Genomic DNA, 12,928 nt, shown 5'->3' with positions numbered 1-12,928 from the left:
CAGTGGGCATGTCATTGCTTATCAAAACAGGGTGGAAATACAGCTGAGCCCGGTTACCACAAAAATGCAAAACCAAGCTACAGCAGCCTGACCCTGACATATGTTGTATAACACGTATGCTGAGCAGGCCTGTGCTCACTCTGGCTGGAGTGCATCACAGTTTCCTATGTGACATTGTGTCCGTGCAGAGAAAATATCATGGACATGACTTGCTCTGCAGTCTGTAGAACATGCAAGGGTTTACAAGTGGGCTCTGGAGTTTCAAGAAAACAGCAGTCAAAAGGAAAACCACAATGTTTCTTCAATTTATGTCTCCATTTTTAAACAAGTGAGGTCTTTGCAGTCTGAAATTCTAAGTGGTTTGTGTGTTCGGTTCCAGCCCACACAACCAGTTTGTTTTCGAGCTGCTTTAGCTCTTCTTTTGTTATTGGAAGAATAACGAGAGAGGAGGCAAGATAATAGAAGCTGGTGAGGCTAGGATGAGTTTTTAAAGGCTGCAGTCTGTAGGAGGAAGGGGGGAAAAGACAAGGCATTCCAGAGATCGGAGAAAAACAAGGAGTTAGGAGGTGGAGCTGCTACAGTCAGCCTTGAGTTTATTACTGAGATGATGCAGCACTGGGGATGAGACGTGAAAGTATTTTCAGGTGAAGCTGCCAGACTTTGGGGCTGGGGGCAGCCTGGAAAGAATTGAAAGGCACAAGTGAGAGCGTTTGTTAAGTGAATGATGAGACTTTTCCATTCCTTACACATTCCCACAGCACTAATCACACTAATCATGGGATTGGCTGTTTTTGAATGACGCAGACTCGATGGGCCAAAGGGCCTGAGGACTTCCAAGACTCATTCCCTGACTCCAGGGTGAGCAAGGGCAAACGGTTACCAGAAATTTGTTTTGTACTAAACTATAGCTCGTTTCTGGGTGTGCCTGAGGATGACTTAACCTTCCGATTTCACCTCCCTTCTGGTAACGATGTACCTGCTGAATCATTCAGTAAAAGATTAAAGTAAACTCTATCATTTTATAGAGTGGTGGTAGAAGCATGTTTTGAGGGCCCTTTTGTGACGCAGTAATAATGTCCCTACCCCTAGACTGAGAGGCCTGGGTTCAAGTCCCACCTGCTCCAGAGGTGTGAGGTAACACCTCTGAACAAGCTCGATAAAGGAAAAAAAAAGTACATTTGCAGAGCAATGTCCTGATCTCAGAATAACTCAAACTGCTTCACAATTAAGTACTTTTAAACATATTTTTCACTGCTATGACAGGAAGTGAGTAACTAGCATGATTTGAAGTGTTGGAGGGATTGGGTTATGAACAGCAAGTATGTAAATTGGGTATGTTCTCCCTGGAGAGTAGTGATATGGTCATTACTTTTAGGATCCCACATAACAGGGTGCCCGAAACATTGATTTTTCTGCTTCTCGGATGCTGCCTGACCTGCTGCGCTTTTCCAGCACCACACTCTCGACTTAAAAATATATCGCTTTACTTCAGTGTCACGGGGTCAAAATCCTGGAAATCCCTCCCTAACAACGTTGTGGGTATCGACACCCCAAGGACGCATTGGTTCAGGAAGACAGCTCACCATCACCTTCTCCATGGTAATAGGGACTGGGCAACAAATGCTGGACTAGCCAACAAAGCCCAGATCTTTTGAATGAATAAAAATCTCTCGCTGATTTGAGATTTCAGAGTTCCAGAGGAGAGAGATCAAACGTCGTAACTTTTAAAGCCAAGATCTGGATGGGTCTATGAATAGGAAGGGTTTAGAGGGATATGGGCCATGTGCTGGCAAATGGGACTAGATTAGGTTACGATATCTGTTTGGCATGGACGAGTTGGACTAAATGGTCTGTTTCCATGCTGTACATCTCTATGACGCTATGACTCTAAGTACAGTGAACAACAGATGAGAAAGGAACTGAAAGGATTTTGTACTTAGTGGCACTGAGACACTCCCATATCTTCAGTTCCCTCAATTGCTGCTGCGTGTTCTTTTACTGATGAGTACCAGGGAGCCAGTTGCCACAAATAAATTCCCAAGTAATTGAGTGATTACCACATTGTGATTGATAACCTTCCACTCCTGTACTTGCAGTACAGAGAAAGAGACATCACCTGAAATATTCATCTCTTTTCAGATGCAGATGATCTGTCCGATTATTTGTGCCACTTTTTGTCAGAACACAGATTGAAAGATTAGCCCTTACGTATTAATTTCCCCTCTCTTTTTTCAGTTCTGTGTAATTCTGAGATTTTCTGATTTAACTCTTGGAATTTTTATTAATCTGATAAGATGAGTGCATCTGACAGGGGACTGGCAGAAAGCATTTTGAGGGGAGTAAGGAGTTGCAGATCTCCCAGTGCAGTTTTGAAGTGAGCCTGTAAGTTTGTGGGCAAGGCACTTGTCTTTGAATGGATGGTGTTTAAATTTATAAATGTAAATCTTAGTTTGTAGTAGGGCCCGTCTTCAGTTTAGAGTACAAATGGAACTAGCTGACAGCTCCTGGCAGCTTCTGCAACAAAATCCCTTTTGATTTTTGTTTCTGTGGTGCTATACTGAAGCCCACTGCTGATCCAGCTTTACCCCCTGCTTCAAGTCCCCACCGTTACTTTGCCTTGCTAATTTGACTCTGGAAAGCTTGCCAACTGCTTTCCAATCTGTTAATGGCTCCTTTTTGCCTCCAAATGAAGTCTATCTCTGAAGATCTCCCGGGGTTTGCTAAACATAGCTTTGGTAGCAGGGTGTCACTGGTACAGGCCATTCGATCCAACTGGATCTTGCATTTTCTCTCTCTACAGATGCTGCCAGATCCTGCTGAGTTTCTCCAGTAAATTCTCTTTCTATTTCTCAATACCCTTGGTCTTGCAAATGGGAAGCAACGGAGAGAAAATTGGCTGGAAAGTTTTGCTGATTTAACCAAGTGAGTCTTGTTTGTGGGGCAGGGGCTTAACTCTGTGTATAGAAATGGCATTTTACAAGAGGCTGGTTTCATGGACATTGGTTACACCTTCTAACTTCCCAAGTGCCCATCTTCCTGAAACTGACCCGAACATTTGGCTTTGTGTATTGTTATTGGTGAACCTAATCCTGTGCTCCTAATATGCCCTCTCTCAAATTTATGTTTACAGGATTTTCCTTTCCTCTTATCTTTGTACACCAAGGTTAGTTGTAGACCACCTTCCTCATTGTCCGTCTGTGTCTGTACATTGGTTCTAGCCAGAATACAATCCCTTTTCCCATGAGCCTGTTTACTTGTGTTTAGTTGCACAGGATCAGATGGTCTCTTGGCTGAGGTCTAGAAAGGTGATCAATACTTGTGATTCATGCTTTGGCGTGAGGGAAATGAGAAAAGGAGACAAAGACAAGGAGACAAAGATGTTAATATTCTAATGGTAACCTTTCTGTTTCTTCACCTTCACCACAGGGAGGACCCATGGAGGGCAGCAAAGATGATCAAGTGCTACATGCAACAGCACAATATCCCCCAGCGAGAAGTGGTGGACACAACTGGCTTAAACCAGTCTCACTTATCGCAACATCTGAATAAGGGAACGCCAATGAAAAACCAGAAGAGGGCTGCTCTCTACACCTGGTATGTCCGGAAACAGAGAGAGATCGCCCAGCGTGAGTATCATTCTTTCCCATACCTCAGGCCTTGGCTGAAACTCCAGGCCCGGCCATGAATTTTACATTAACATAGCCATTCGCTTTTTCTCGCACTTTCACTTTAAAAGCAATCCTACGCCCTGCCACTTTATGCGTGGCTCTTCCCTGAATGTTGTGATAAGCAGCAATTTGCTCCCAGGCTTCTGTTCACCAAACTGTAAAGTTTTTCTTGAGGAAATGCCAAAGCACCCTGAGGTGAGGGACTCTCTGTCTCTCGTTCCCTCCCATTGAAGCAGCACAAAGCTCCCACAAACAGCTTTTACTGACGACTTGACTGAGAGAGGGAACTGGTGTCTAAGTGGGGTAAAGATGCAATATGTTCAATGCTGACATACTTGAGCTCGGCTCTCCCCAGTTCCAGCTTAAATTTTCAATTACCCCACTGCCACCGTCACTGTTACAGTGACAACATTTTCGCTCCAGGCTGAGTGCAAGGGACGTCCTGAGTGATTAAAGCCTGTTAAAATGCTGGTTGGAGATGGGCCATTGGTTCTCATTGAGCTGCAACTTACACACATTAAGCGGTAACAGCTAGTTGCCAGGTTGGAGTGAAACCTACAGCAGTTTGCGCAGGAAGGTCTTGAATGTTCCTCCAGTATTGACAAAGCATGATAGGTCACTTCAGATCCCCGACCCACTCTTGCAGATGTTGAAGGCCGCCCCATTCCTCTGCAGGGATGTACCTTATTCCAGCCAATCCAGCTAAGACTTGAGCTGTCCAGAAGTGATTCATCCCTGGCCCAGCTCAGGCCCTTCGAATGAACACTGAGGGATGCAGTTGGTGATGGTGAGGAAACTCATGGTAAGATCTGACAATAGAAGGCACACATAACAAGATTTGCAGGATTGGCTGAGAGGGGCAAGAACTCAGAGTTGTTTGAGATGTAGCACAGCCACTGAAAAGTGAGCAAAGCTTCCTGAGATTAAATTACATTCCCTACAGTGTGGAAATATGCCCTTCGGCCCAGCCAGTCCACACTGACCCTCCGAAGAGTAACCCACCCAGACCCATTTCCCTCTGAATGGTGCACCTAGCACAGCCAGTTCAACCAATAGACACACAGAGAATGTGCAAACTCCACATAGACAGTCGCCCAAGGCTGGAATCAAACTCAGGACCCTGGCGCTGTGAGGCAGCAGTGCTAACCACTGAGCCACCGTGCCACCCCTTCCTGTAGGATGCTTAACTCTTTGCATTTGGAATGTTTTCACCTTACTGAAGATCCTATAGCCAGCACATACTGTGATGGATTCTATTACAGGACAACTGCTGTTGTCAATTCCCAATCTCAGGAGTTAGAAACCGAGGTCTGAAGCTAATGCATCCCACTGGCAAATGACATGTGCACATTTCCAACGGCAGTAAAATAGAATATAAAGTACCTCAGAATTCATGGGATCCCTACACTGTGGAAACCAGTCCATTTGGCGCGTCAAGTCTGCACCAACTTTCTGAAGAATATTCCACCCAGATCCCTCCCTGCATTTCTCAGGGCTAACCCACCTCACCTGCACACCACAGGCAATTTAACATGGCCAATCCCCCTAACCTGCACATCAAGAGGATTAGATTACTTACAGCGTGGAAACAGGCGCTTCAGCCCAACAAGTCCACACCGATCCGCCGAAGCGCAACTCACCCAGACCCCATTCCCCTACATTTAGCCCTTCACCTAACATTACCGGCAATTTAGCATGGCCAATTCACCTAACCTGCACATTTTTAGAATGTGCAAACTCCACACAGTCAGTCGCCCGAGGCGGGAATTGAACCCGGGTCTCTGGCGCTTTGAGACAACAGTGCTAACCACTGTGCCACCCGCCGAAGCGCAACTCACCCAGACCCCATTCCCCTACATTTAGCCCTTCACCTAACACTACGGGCAATTTAGCATGGCCAATTCACCTAACCTGCACATTTTTAGAATGTGCAAACTCCACACAGGCAGTCGCCCGAGGCGGGAATTGAACCCGGGTCTCTGGCGCTTTGAGGCAACCGTGCTAACCACTGTGCCACCGTACCGCCTCAAGAAACTGGAGCACTCAGAGGAAACCCACACAGACACGGGGAGAACATGCAAACTCCAGTCAGACGTACGTCCGAGGGTTGAATCAAACCCGGGTCTCGAAGTGTGAGGTGGCAGTGTTGAGCACTGAGTCACTGTGCCGCCCAAACTCCTTATGCATTAGTCTTGTTTAGATTGGGATTAATTTCATTAGGAGAACATTAAAGCTGCCAGGAATGAATAATCACTGCACTGGCTTCCTCAGTGTTGAACATGTGGGGCCTGGAGCTGTGCCTGTAGCAACAGAAAGTGATTGTGAGCAGACTCCAATGTGTAAACAAGACTTGGAGACCATGGCAGCTTACAAAAATATTGTGAGTTTAATATTTAAACAGAAATTATTACTTTAATGAGAGTGCACGTGCAGTAGAATTGACTCAAACATAACTGATTGTAATGATCTTGAGTGCAAACCACTACTTTTAGTGAGCTCATATGTATATGTGTGTCTGTATGTTAAGGAACATTGTTTAGATTTTGATTAAAATTGATTCCTGATACAAAATTGACTGCAAACTGGGCATTGGTTCAATGAACCTGTACTACTCAATGTTCCCTGCTCTTGTCATCTTGCTGTTTCAACGTAACTTCTGCTGCACCTCTCTGAAATCTGTCCTCACTTACTCCATGGTGTTGCAAGTACCAGCAAGTTGCACGTTGTCCTCATTCTCTGGGAAAAGCAGTTCCTCCTGATTTCTTTATTAAGTTTATTAACCACTCCCTTACATTTATGACCCTTTGTTTTGGACACTCCCTCTTCTCCATGCCTACTGTTTTAATTTTAATTCCTTCACCCCTGAAATGAAAGTGTCCCAGTCTGTCCAATCTTTCTCAGTGAGATATTACCTGATAATGTATGCAAAATTCCAGAAGAAACAAAAGACTAAATTTTACCAAAACATTGACTGGATTTTTTTAAAGGGAGTTTCATGGAGATGTGCTTTCTCTGAGTGATGCATTTTATGCAATTTCCTGCTGCTCACCTCTTTGCATATTTTTGAGCCTATTTTTCTAATCAATCCGTTCAGAAATATTGTTACACACCACTGCAGCAGGTGAGACTTTAAATACAGGTCTGTTGGTCCACGGGTAGGGACACTACCACAGCTCCATGTCTGCATGATGCTGTGTTGACACTACTCTGTTCTCACCAGCAGTAGGAATACTCCCTCACCATTGCTGGCACCTTCCTGGATTCACACCTTTGGCACAGTACTTAAAGGTTTGCTTAACGATTTGTAGCTCAGGTGCCAGTTGCCATGGTTGTGTGTATGCTCGCCGAGCTGGGAAGTTCATTTGCAGATGTTTCAGCCCCTGTCTTGGTGACACCTTCAGGGCTTTGGAGCCTCCCGTGAAGCGCTGCTGCACTGTGTCTTCTGGAACTGATTTGGTTCCGTTCCTGCTGCTTCCTGTTACCTGTTCTGGTTGTTCGTTGTCGTGGCCGGTATATTGGGACCAGGTCAATGTGTTTATTGATGGAGTCCACGGATGAGTGCCATGCTTCTAGGAATTCTCTGGCTGTCCTCTCTTTAGCTGGTCCTATGATCGTTGTATTGTCTCAGTCAAATTTGTGGTCTTTGCCATCTGTTTGTATGGCTACTGGTGTTATGAAGATGTAGGGGTACTATACGTTTAAGAGATGTGAAAAGCTAGCAAGGACTTAGACAATCACAGACCGTCCGGAACAAGGTAACAATGTAAACATTTGGTCGAAACAGCTAAGAACTGTGTTGCCAGGATACAAAAGGAAATTCGAATTTGGCCAATCAGTTTAAATTATGCCCCAAGATACCAAACTCCAATCAAGTTTGAATTTAGTACTTTGATAATATTAAAACCAGTGAAATGATCCGATGCAGTGGGGCATAAACATCAGACATTTTCAACAGTTACTCAGAGCGGCAAAGAGCACCAACAAAAACAGAACAATACAGACTGCCCGCAGAACTGCAGTCTTAAAGGTACCTTTATCTATCATAGACCTGTGAAGGAGACTCCCCAGAGAAGAAGAAAAGAAGACAGAGGAAAATCTACAGAGGCCATTTGGCTAAACTGCCTGGTTTTGAAACGTGATTATATTTTTTGTAAATTGTAATCGTGATTTTTATCGGACCAGCATTGTAGAGAGAGAGAGAGATAAAAGATAGGTTAAGAGAAAGTAGTTTTAAATAGTTGTCAGTTAATATTCTCTGTTGGACTTAATAAAGTTCTTAAAAATTTTTACTTTAAATAGTGACTTCTGGGATAGCTCTTTGCCTCTTGCATTTTTACAGATTACGGAATGGGGTGAGTCTTATCTGTGTTTAAATTAGCAGAGGGGTTTACCCTGTGTCGCAACACTAGGGACAGCTGGTTGTGGCATTTAGTGGGTAGTTGGTGTTCGTGGATGCAGATTACTAGTTGTCTGCTGTTTGTCCTAGATGGTGCTGGGTGCGATCTTTGCATGGAATCTTGTAAACTACTTTAGTCTTACACATGATGGGTATTGGATCTTTTACTATGGTGGCTCAGTGGTTAGCACAGCTGCCTCACAGTGCCAGGGACCTGGGTTCGATTCCACCTTTGGGTGGCTAATTGTGTGGAGTTTGCACATTCTCCCCATGTCTGCGTGGGTTTCCTTTAGATGCTCCGGTTTCCTCCTACAATCCAAAAATGTGCAGGTTAGGTGAATTGGCCGTGCTAAGTTGCCCATAGTATTCAGGGAGGTGTAGGCTAGGTGCATTAGCCTGGGGAAATGTAGTATAATAGGGTAGGGGAATGGGTCTGGGTGGGTTACTCTTTGGAGGGTCGATGTGGATTTGTTGGGCCAAATGGCCTGTTTCCACACTGTGATGTTTGTAAATGCATTGCCTCTTTATATCATCATCTGTCTGACTGTCTCAGGAACGACAATAATAAAGCTGCACAGGAGGCATCTCTTTAAGGCCCTGCCCCTTGAAATGAAGGAGACGAAACGTCTGCAAATCAACTTCCCAGCTCAGCGAACTTACCCACAACCACAGCAAATGGCACCTGAGCTACAAATCTTTCTGCAAACCTTTTAAGTACTGTGCCAGAGGTGTGAATCCAGGAAGGTGCCAGCAGTGGAAGGGAAAATTCCCACTGCTGGTGAGAGCAGGATACAGGAAGCTGAGAATTATCAAGGGTAAAGGCATCCTGGTAGGTGCCAGGGTACCAGGCACAGACCTTGAATATGATCTCTGATGACTTGTATGTTTTATTGAATGGAAGCCTTTTCTATTGATTTTAAATCTACATCTGTCCCTGTCATCATGTCACATGTGCTATCTGTAGTGCCTGGCACCAGGGCTAAGCCAGCTATGTTGGTTCAGTCTTGAACATTTATGGATTGAACATTGAGCAATCCCATACATCTCCCCAATGGCTCCTTTTGAAGCCAGTGGCATAAGGATTTAGTGTAGCTGTCACTTTGGCCAGTTGGGCTCGGGTGGCCACAGACTCCCTCAGGTCATGGTTCTGTTCCAGACGTCGCAATTCTGTCACGGTGTTCCCCAGACATCCCATTCGATGGCCGTCAAAGTGTCTCACTCAATTGGACAGCACGGTGTAGAGAATGATCAACTCTGGGCCTCCTGCACTTCCTCCTCCCACACTCTGAGGGGCACTTCAGCTAAGTAGCTGCGGCTGGAGGCTGCTTGGCATCGGTTGCCGCTTGACCTGGGCTTGATGGGGCAGCTGAACCTCCTCCATGTTTTGAACCTCTGTCCTATTGTGGTGAGAATGAGGATGACCCTGCTGTGGCTGGCTCCATTGAACCCCTGTGTGGGGAGTATCAGAAACAAAGTCGATCCTCAGTAATGTGAACAGTCAGTATCGGCATCACACCTCAATGACCATCTCGTGCCATCTCTAACACAGTGGGACTCAGACCGAGGAGGGTCATTGGCGCCTCGACGTGGACCTTTTTGATGTTAGGGTCCTTATTCCGACATGTGTGACAGACGTCATGTTGTGCAAGTATAGTCCAACATTGTAACTATGGTTGAGTTTTTTTAGATTAGATTAGATTACTTACAGTGTGGAAACAGGCCCTTCGGCCCAACAAGTCCACACCGACCCGCCGAAGCGCAACCCACCCAGACCCCTACATTTACCCCTTTAACCTAACACTACGGGCAATTTAGCATGGCCAATTCACCTGACCCACACATCTTTGGACTGTGGGAGGAAACCGGAGGGGAATTGAACCCGGGTCTCTGGCGCTGTGAGGCAGCAGTGCTAACCACCGTGCCACCCAAATGAAACCTCTAATGAAACCTCTAACCCACCCCCATCCCCCCATATCACCCCAAGAAAGGCAGCATTGCCTGTGATGCAAAATACTTTTGGTCCAATGTGAGATGAAATCAGCTGCATTGTTCCGTTTATGAAAGCTTGGATTGTGGCCCTTTTAATGTCACTAGGATTAATTCTGCTTTTGGGAAGACTATCTTCAATCTGCAAAGACCAATGACATGTGAAGATTGCTTGTGAGCAAGGATTTGTATCCCACACAGTTAAACACTGCGTGTACTTCATTGGCAGAATTCCAGATATCTTAAACTTGTACTCGGCAAGTGCCTGATTAATGTTCCTTAAAGGGCCTCATTATTGTTCTAGGCTACAACCCATGTTCTCTGATGGAAAAATAAAATGTCTACACCAGCCATTCCAACTGTGGCTGGAACCATTTTTCATTTCCATTGTGCATTTGTGATCTGAATGAGAATAGAATGCACCTTAGATTGCTCTTCGCAGACTGACCCACAGGCTCAGCCTGTTAAATTAGGCAGCCCTCCTCCAAGGTTGATTAATTAATTCTGAGATGAGAATGTGGTGCTAGAAAAGCACAGTGGGTCAGGCAGCATCCGAGGAGCAGGAGAATTGACGTTTCGGGCATAAGCCCTTCATCAGGAATGTCTTGATGGTCCCTATTCTGATAAAGGGCTTATGCCCAAAATGTCAACGCTCCTGCTCCTTGCATGTTGCCTGACCGGCTGTGCTTTTCCAGCACCACACTCTCGACTCTGATCTCCACCATCTGTAGTCCTCACTATGTTCCTGGCCAGCACCCCCACATAACCCCAAACCCCAGGTCTACAGTTTAGCCATGCCAACTACTACCACCTTCCCCACACCCCCCTCGTGGTGTCAAACCCAGGGTGGTGATCGATGTCACGCTTTCCCACAGGAACCCATGTCCTCCCATGCTCAATATTCTCCTTTCCTACCATTTTGCACATGGCAGCCAGCATCGACAAACCCTTGCCCTTTGACCTTGGAGGTATGTGCTCCTGGAAAGAAAATTGGAGGGGGCACAGATCATCTCCTGCACTTGAGTCACCCTCCTTCACTATTATTATTATTTCCTCTGCATCCCAGTGTCTCACTGCCTCCAATCACTACTTTTGGCTTTCCCGACAGAAGTGGTCCCTAACAATTCCCACCTCTCCGAATGGCCAGTCCATGGATCCTGCCAAATCTGCTAATGGTTGAGACCCCTGACTGACCTGGAATGACAGCCCTAACTGATGGCTCATTGATCTCTGTGCAGTTCCTGATTGATATACCGCTGCTCCCTGGGCAGTTTGGACTGGACTAGAGCCTAACCCCTGCACTGTAATGATAAGTAACCCCTAACTGTGCAGCTGGCTGACTGACTGTGACCGAGTCTGGGCTGGGATCAGACTTGGACTAGAGCAGAAGCCCTGTCTGAAACAGTCGCTATTGACTTGACTGAGGACATGTCCCCTTCAACTTTGAGACATGGCCATTTGTGGAGCACATTCGCGTGTTTGTCTCATGTGCTGCTGACACAGGTAGATTTTCTTTTTAAATTTATCCATGGGATACGGGTGTCACATTTATTACCCATCCCTAATTGCCTAGAGAACTTTGAAGAATCAACTACATTTCTGTGGATTATGTGTACGCCTCAAGGATGGCAGTTTCCTTCCCTAAAGGGCACCAGATAGATTTTTCCCAACAATCAACATTTGTTTCATGCTCATCATTAGATTTTTAATTACAAACTTTTTAAGAAATTGAATTCAAATTCCACAACCCTGTAGCAGGATTTGAATCTGATCTCCCAGAACATTATCTGGGTTTCTTGATTAACAGTCCAGCAATAAAAACATGAGGCCACCATTTTCCTGCAGCTAAGGTGCATTGATGTGGCACAGTGCCATGAAGTAAGATGACTGTTCACTGATCATTGCTGGTAAACAGTGTCAAACAGCTAGGCTTTGGTCTGTGGCAAAAGGCAAGGCAAGACACATACTGAATGAGGCAGCACTGTGTAAAAAGACAAGGCAAAGCAAGGCAGAAATGCAGTGATCATCTGAATTAGCACAATTGAATGAGTGAGCATGCAGAAGAGCAAACTAAGAGCCCTGGGATTCACATTGCAGGAGACAGGTCCCTGCTCCTGTGTGGAATCTGGCCTGGCAGAAGCATCGCTGTGAGAGATGCTGGTGCTCTCTGAGTTGCAGTATTGAAATGATGCGTTATTTCTAATTGGGCCTGAGATGTGCCAGGAGGATGTAATGAGGCTGGTGCCTGGCTGACATCACCCTCCGTGGATGAAGGATGCAGATGGTCACTGCCCATAGACTGTGCCATGGGATGTTGGGAAAGGCTTGGGTGGAACTGCTCTGACATTCACACTCGCTATTGTTGCTGTCTCGTTTCTCTCCACTGCCTGTGCAAAAGAGCAAATGGCACGTCAATGGAGCATGAATAGGTAATGATGAGATGTTAATCCACACAAATAGACTTCTCACCTCATATTTATGTGATTCCCCTCTCATTCAAACTTCGGGTGAAAAATCCGACTTTTCTCTCTTGACGGCGACAGCCATCTCATTTTTCTGATCTCACTATCTTTTCCCAACTGACTCACCATTGCCCATGTCATTCAGAAACCAGGAACATTCTACCTGAAGTGCTGAACGTAAAACAAAATAATTAGAGTAATAGAGATGTACAGCATGGAAACATGGAAACAGACCCTTCGGTCCAACCCGTCCATGCCGACCAGATATCCCAACCCAATCTAGTCCCACCTGCCAGCACCCGGTCCATACCCCTCCAAACCCTTCCTATTCATATACCCATTCAAATGCCTCTTAAATGTTGCAATTGTACTAACCTCCACCACTTCCTCTGGCAGCTCATTCCATACACGTACCA

The 12,928-nt window shown here is 45.6% G+C and overlaps 1 protein-coding gene across 1 annotated transcript in view; it reads left to right on the top strand.

Annotated features, from left to right (window-relative positions):
* Window positions 1-12,928, top strand: part of hnf1a (HNF1 homeobox a) — a 207,410-nt gene that overhangs the window by 39,057 nt on the left and 155,425 nt on the right. The window contains exon 2 of the mRNA XM_043715931.1: window positions 3,427-3,626. Within this exon, the coding sequence (XP_043571866.1) occupies window positions 3,427-3,626 (200 nt within the window). The remainder of the gene's footprint in view (window positions 1-3,426; window positions 3,627-12,928) is intronic.

This window comes from Chiloscyllium plagiosum, chromosome 25, assembly GCF_004010195.1.
Source record: "Chiloscyllium plagiosum isolate BGI_BamShark_2017 chromosome 25, ASM401019v2, whole genome shotgun sequence".
In the NCBI taxonomy this organism is placed as follows: Eukaryota; Metazoa; Chordata; class Chondrichthyes; order Orectolobiformes; family Hemiscylliidae; genus Chiloscyllium; species Chiloscyllium plagiosum.
Note: the sequence above shows the minus strand (reverse complement) of the source record. Positions and strands in the feature narration are given on the sequence as shown.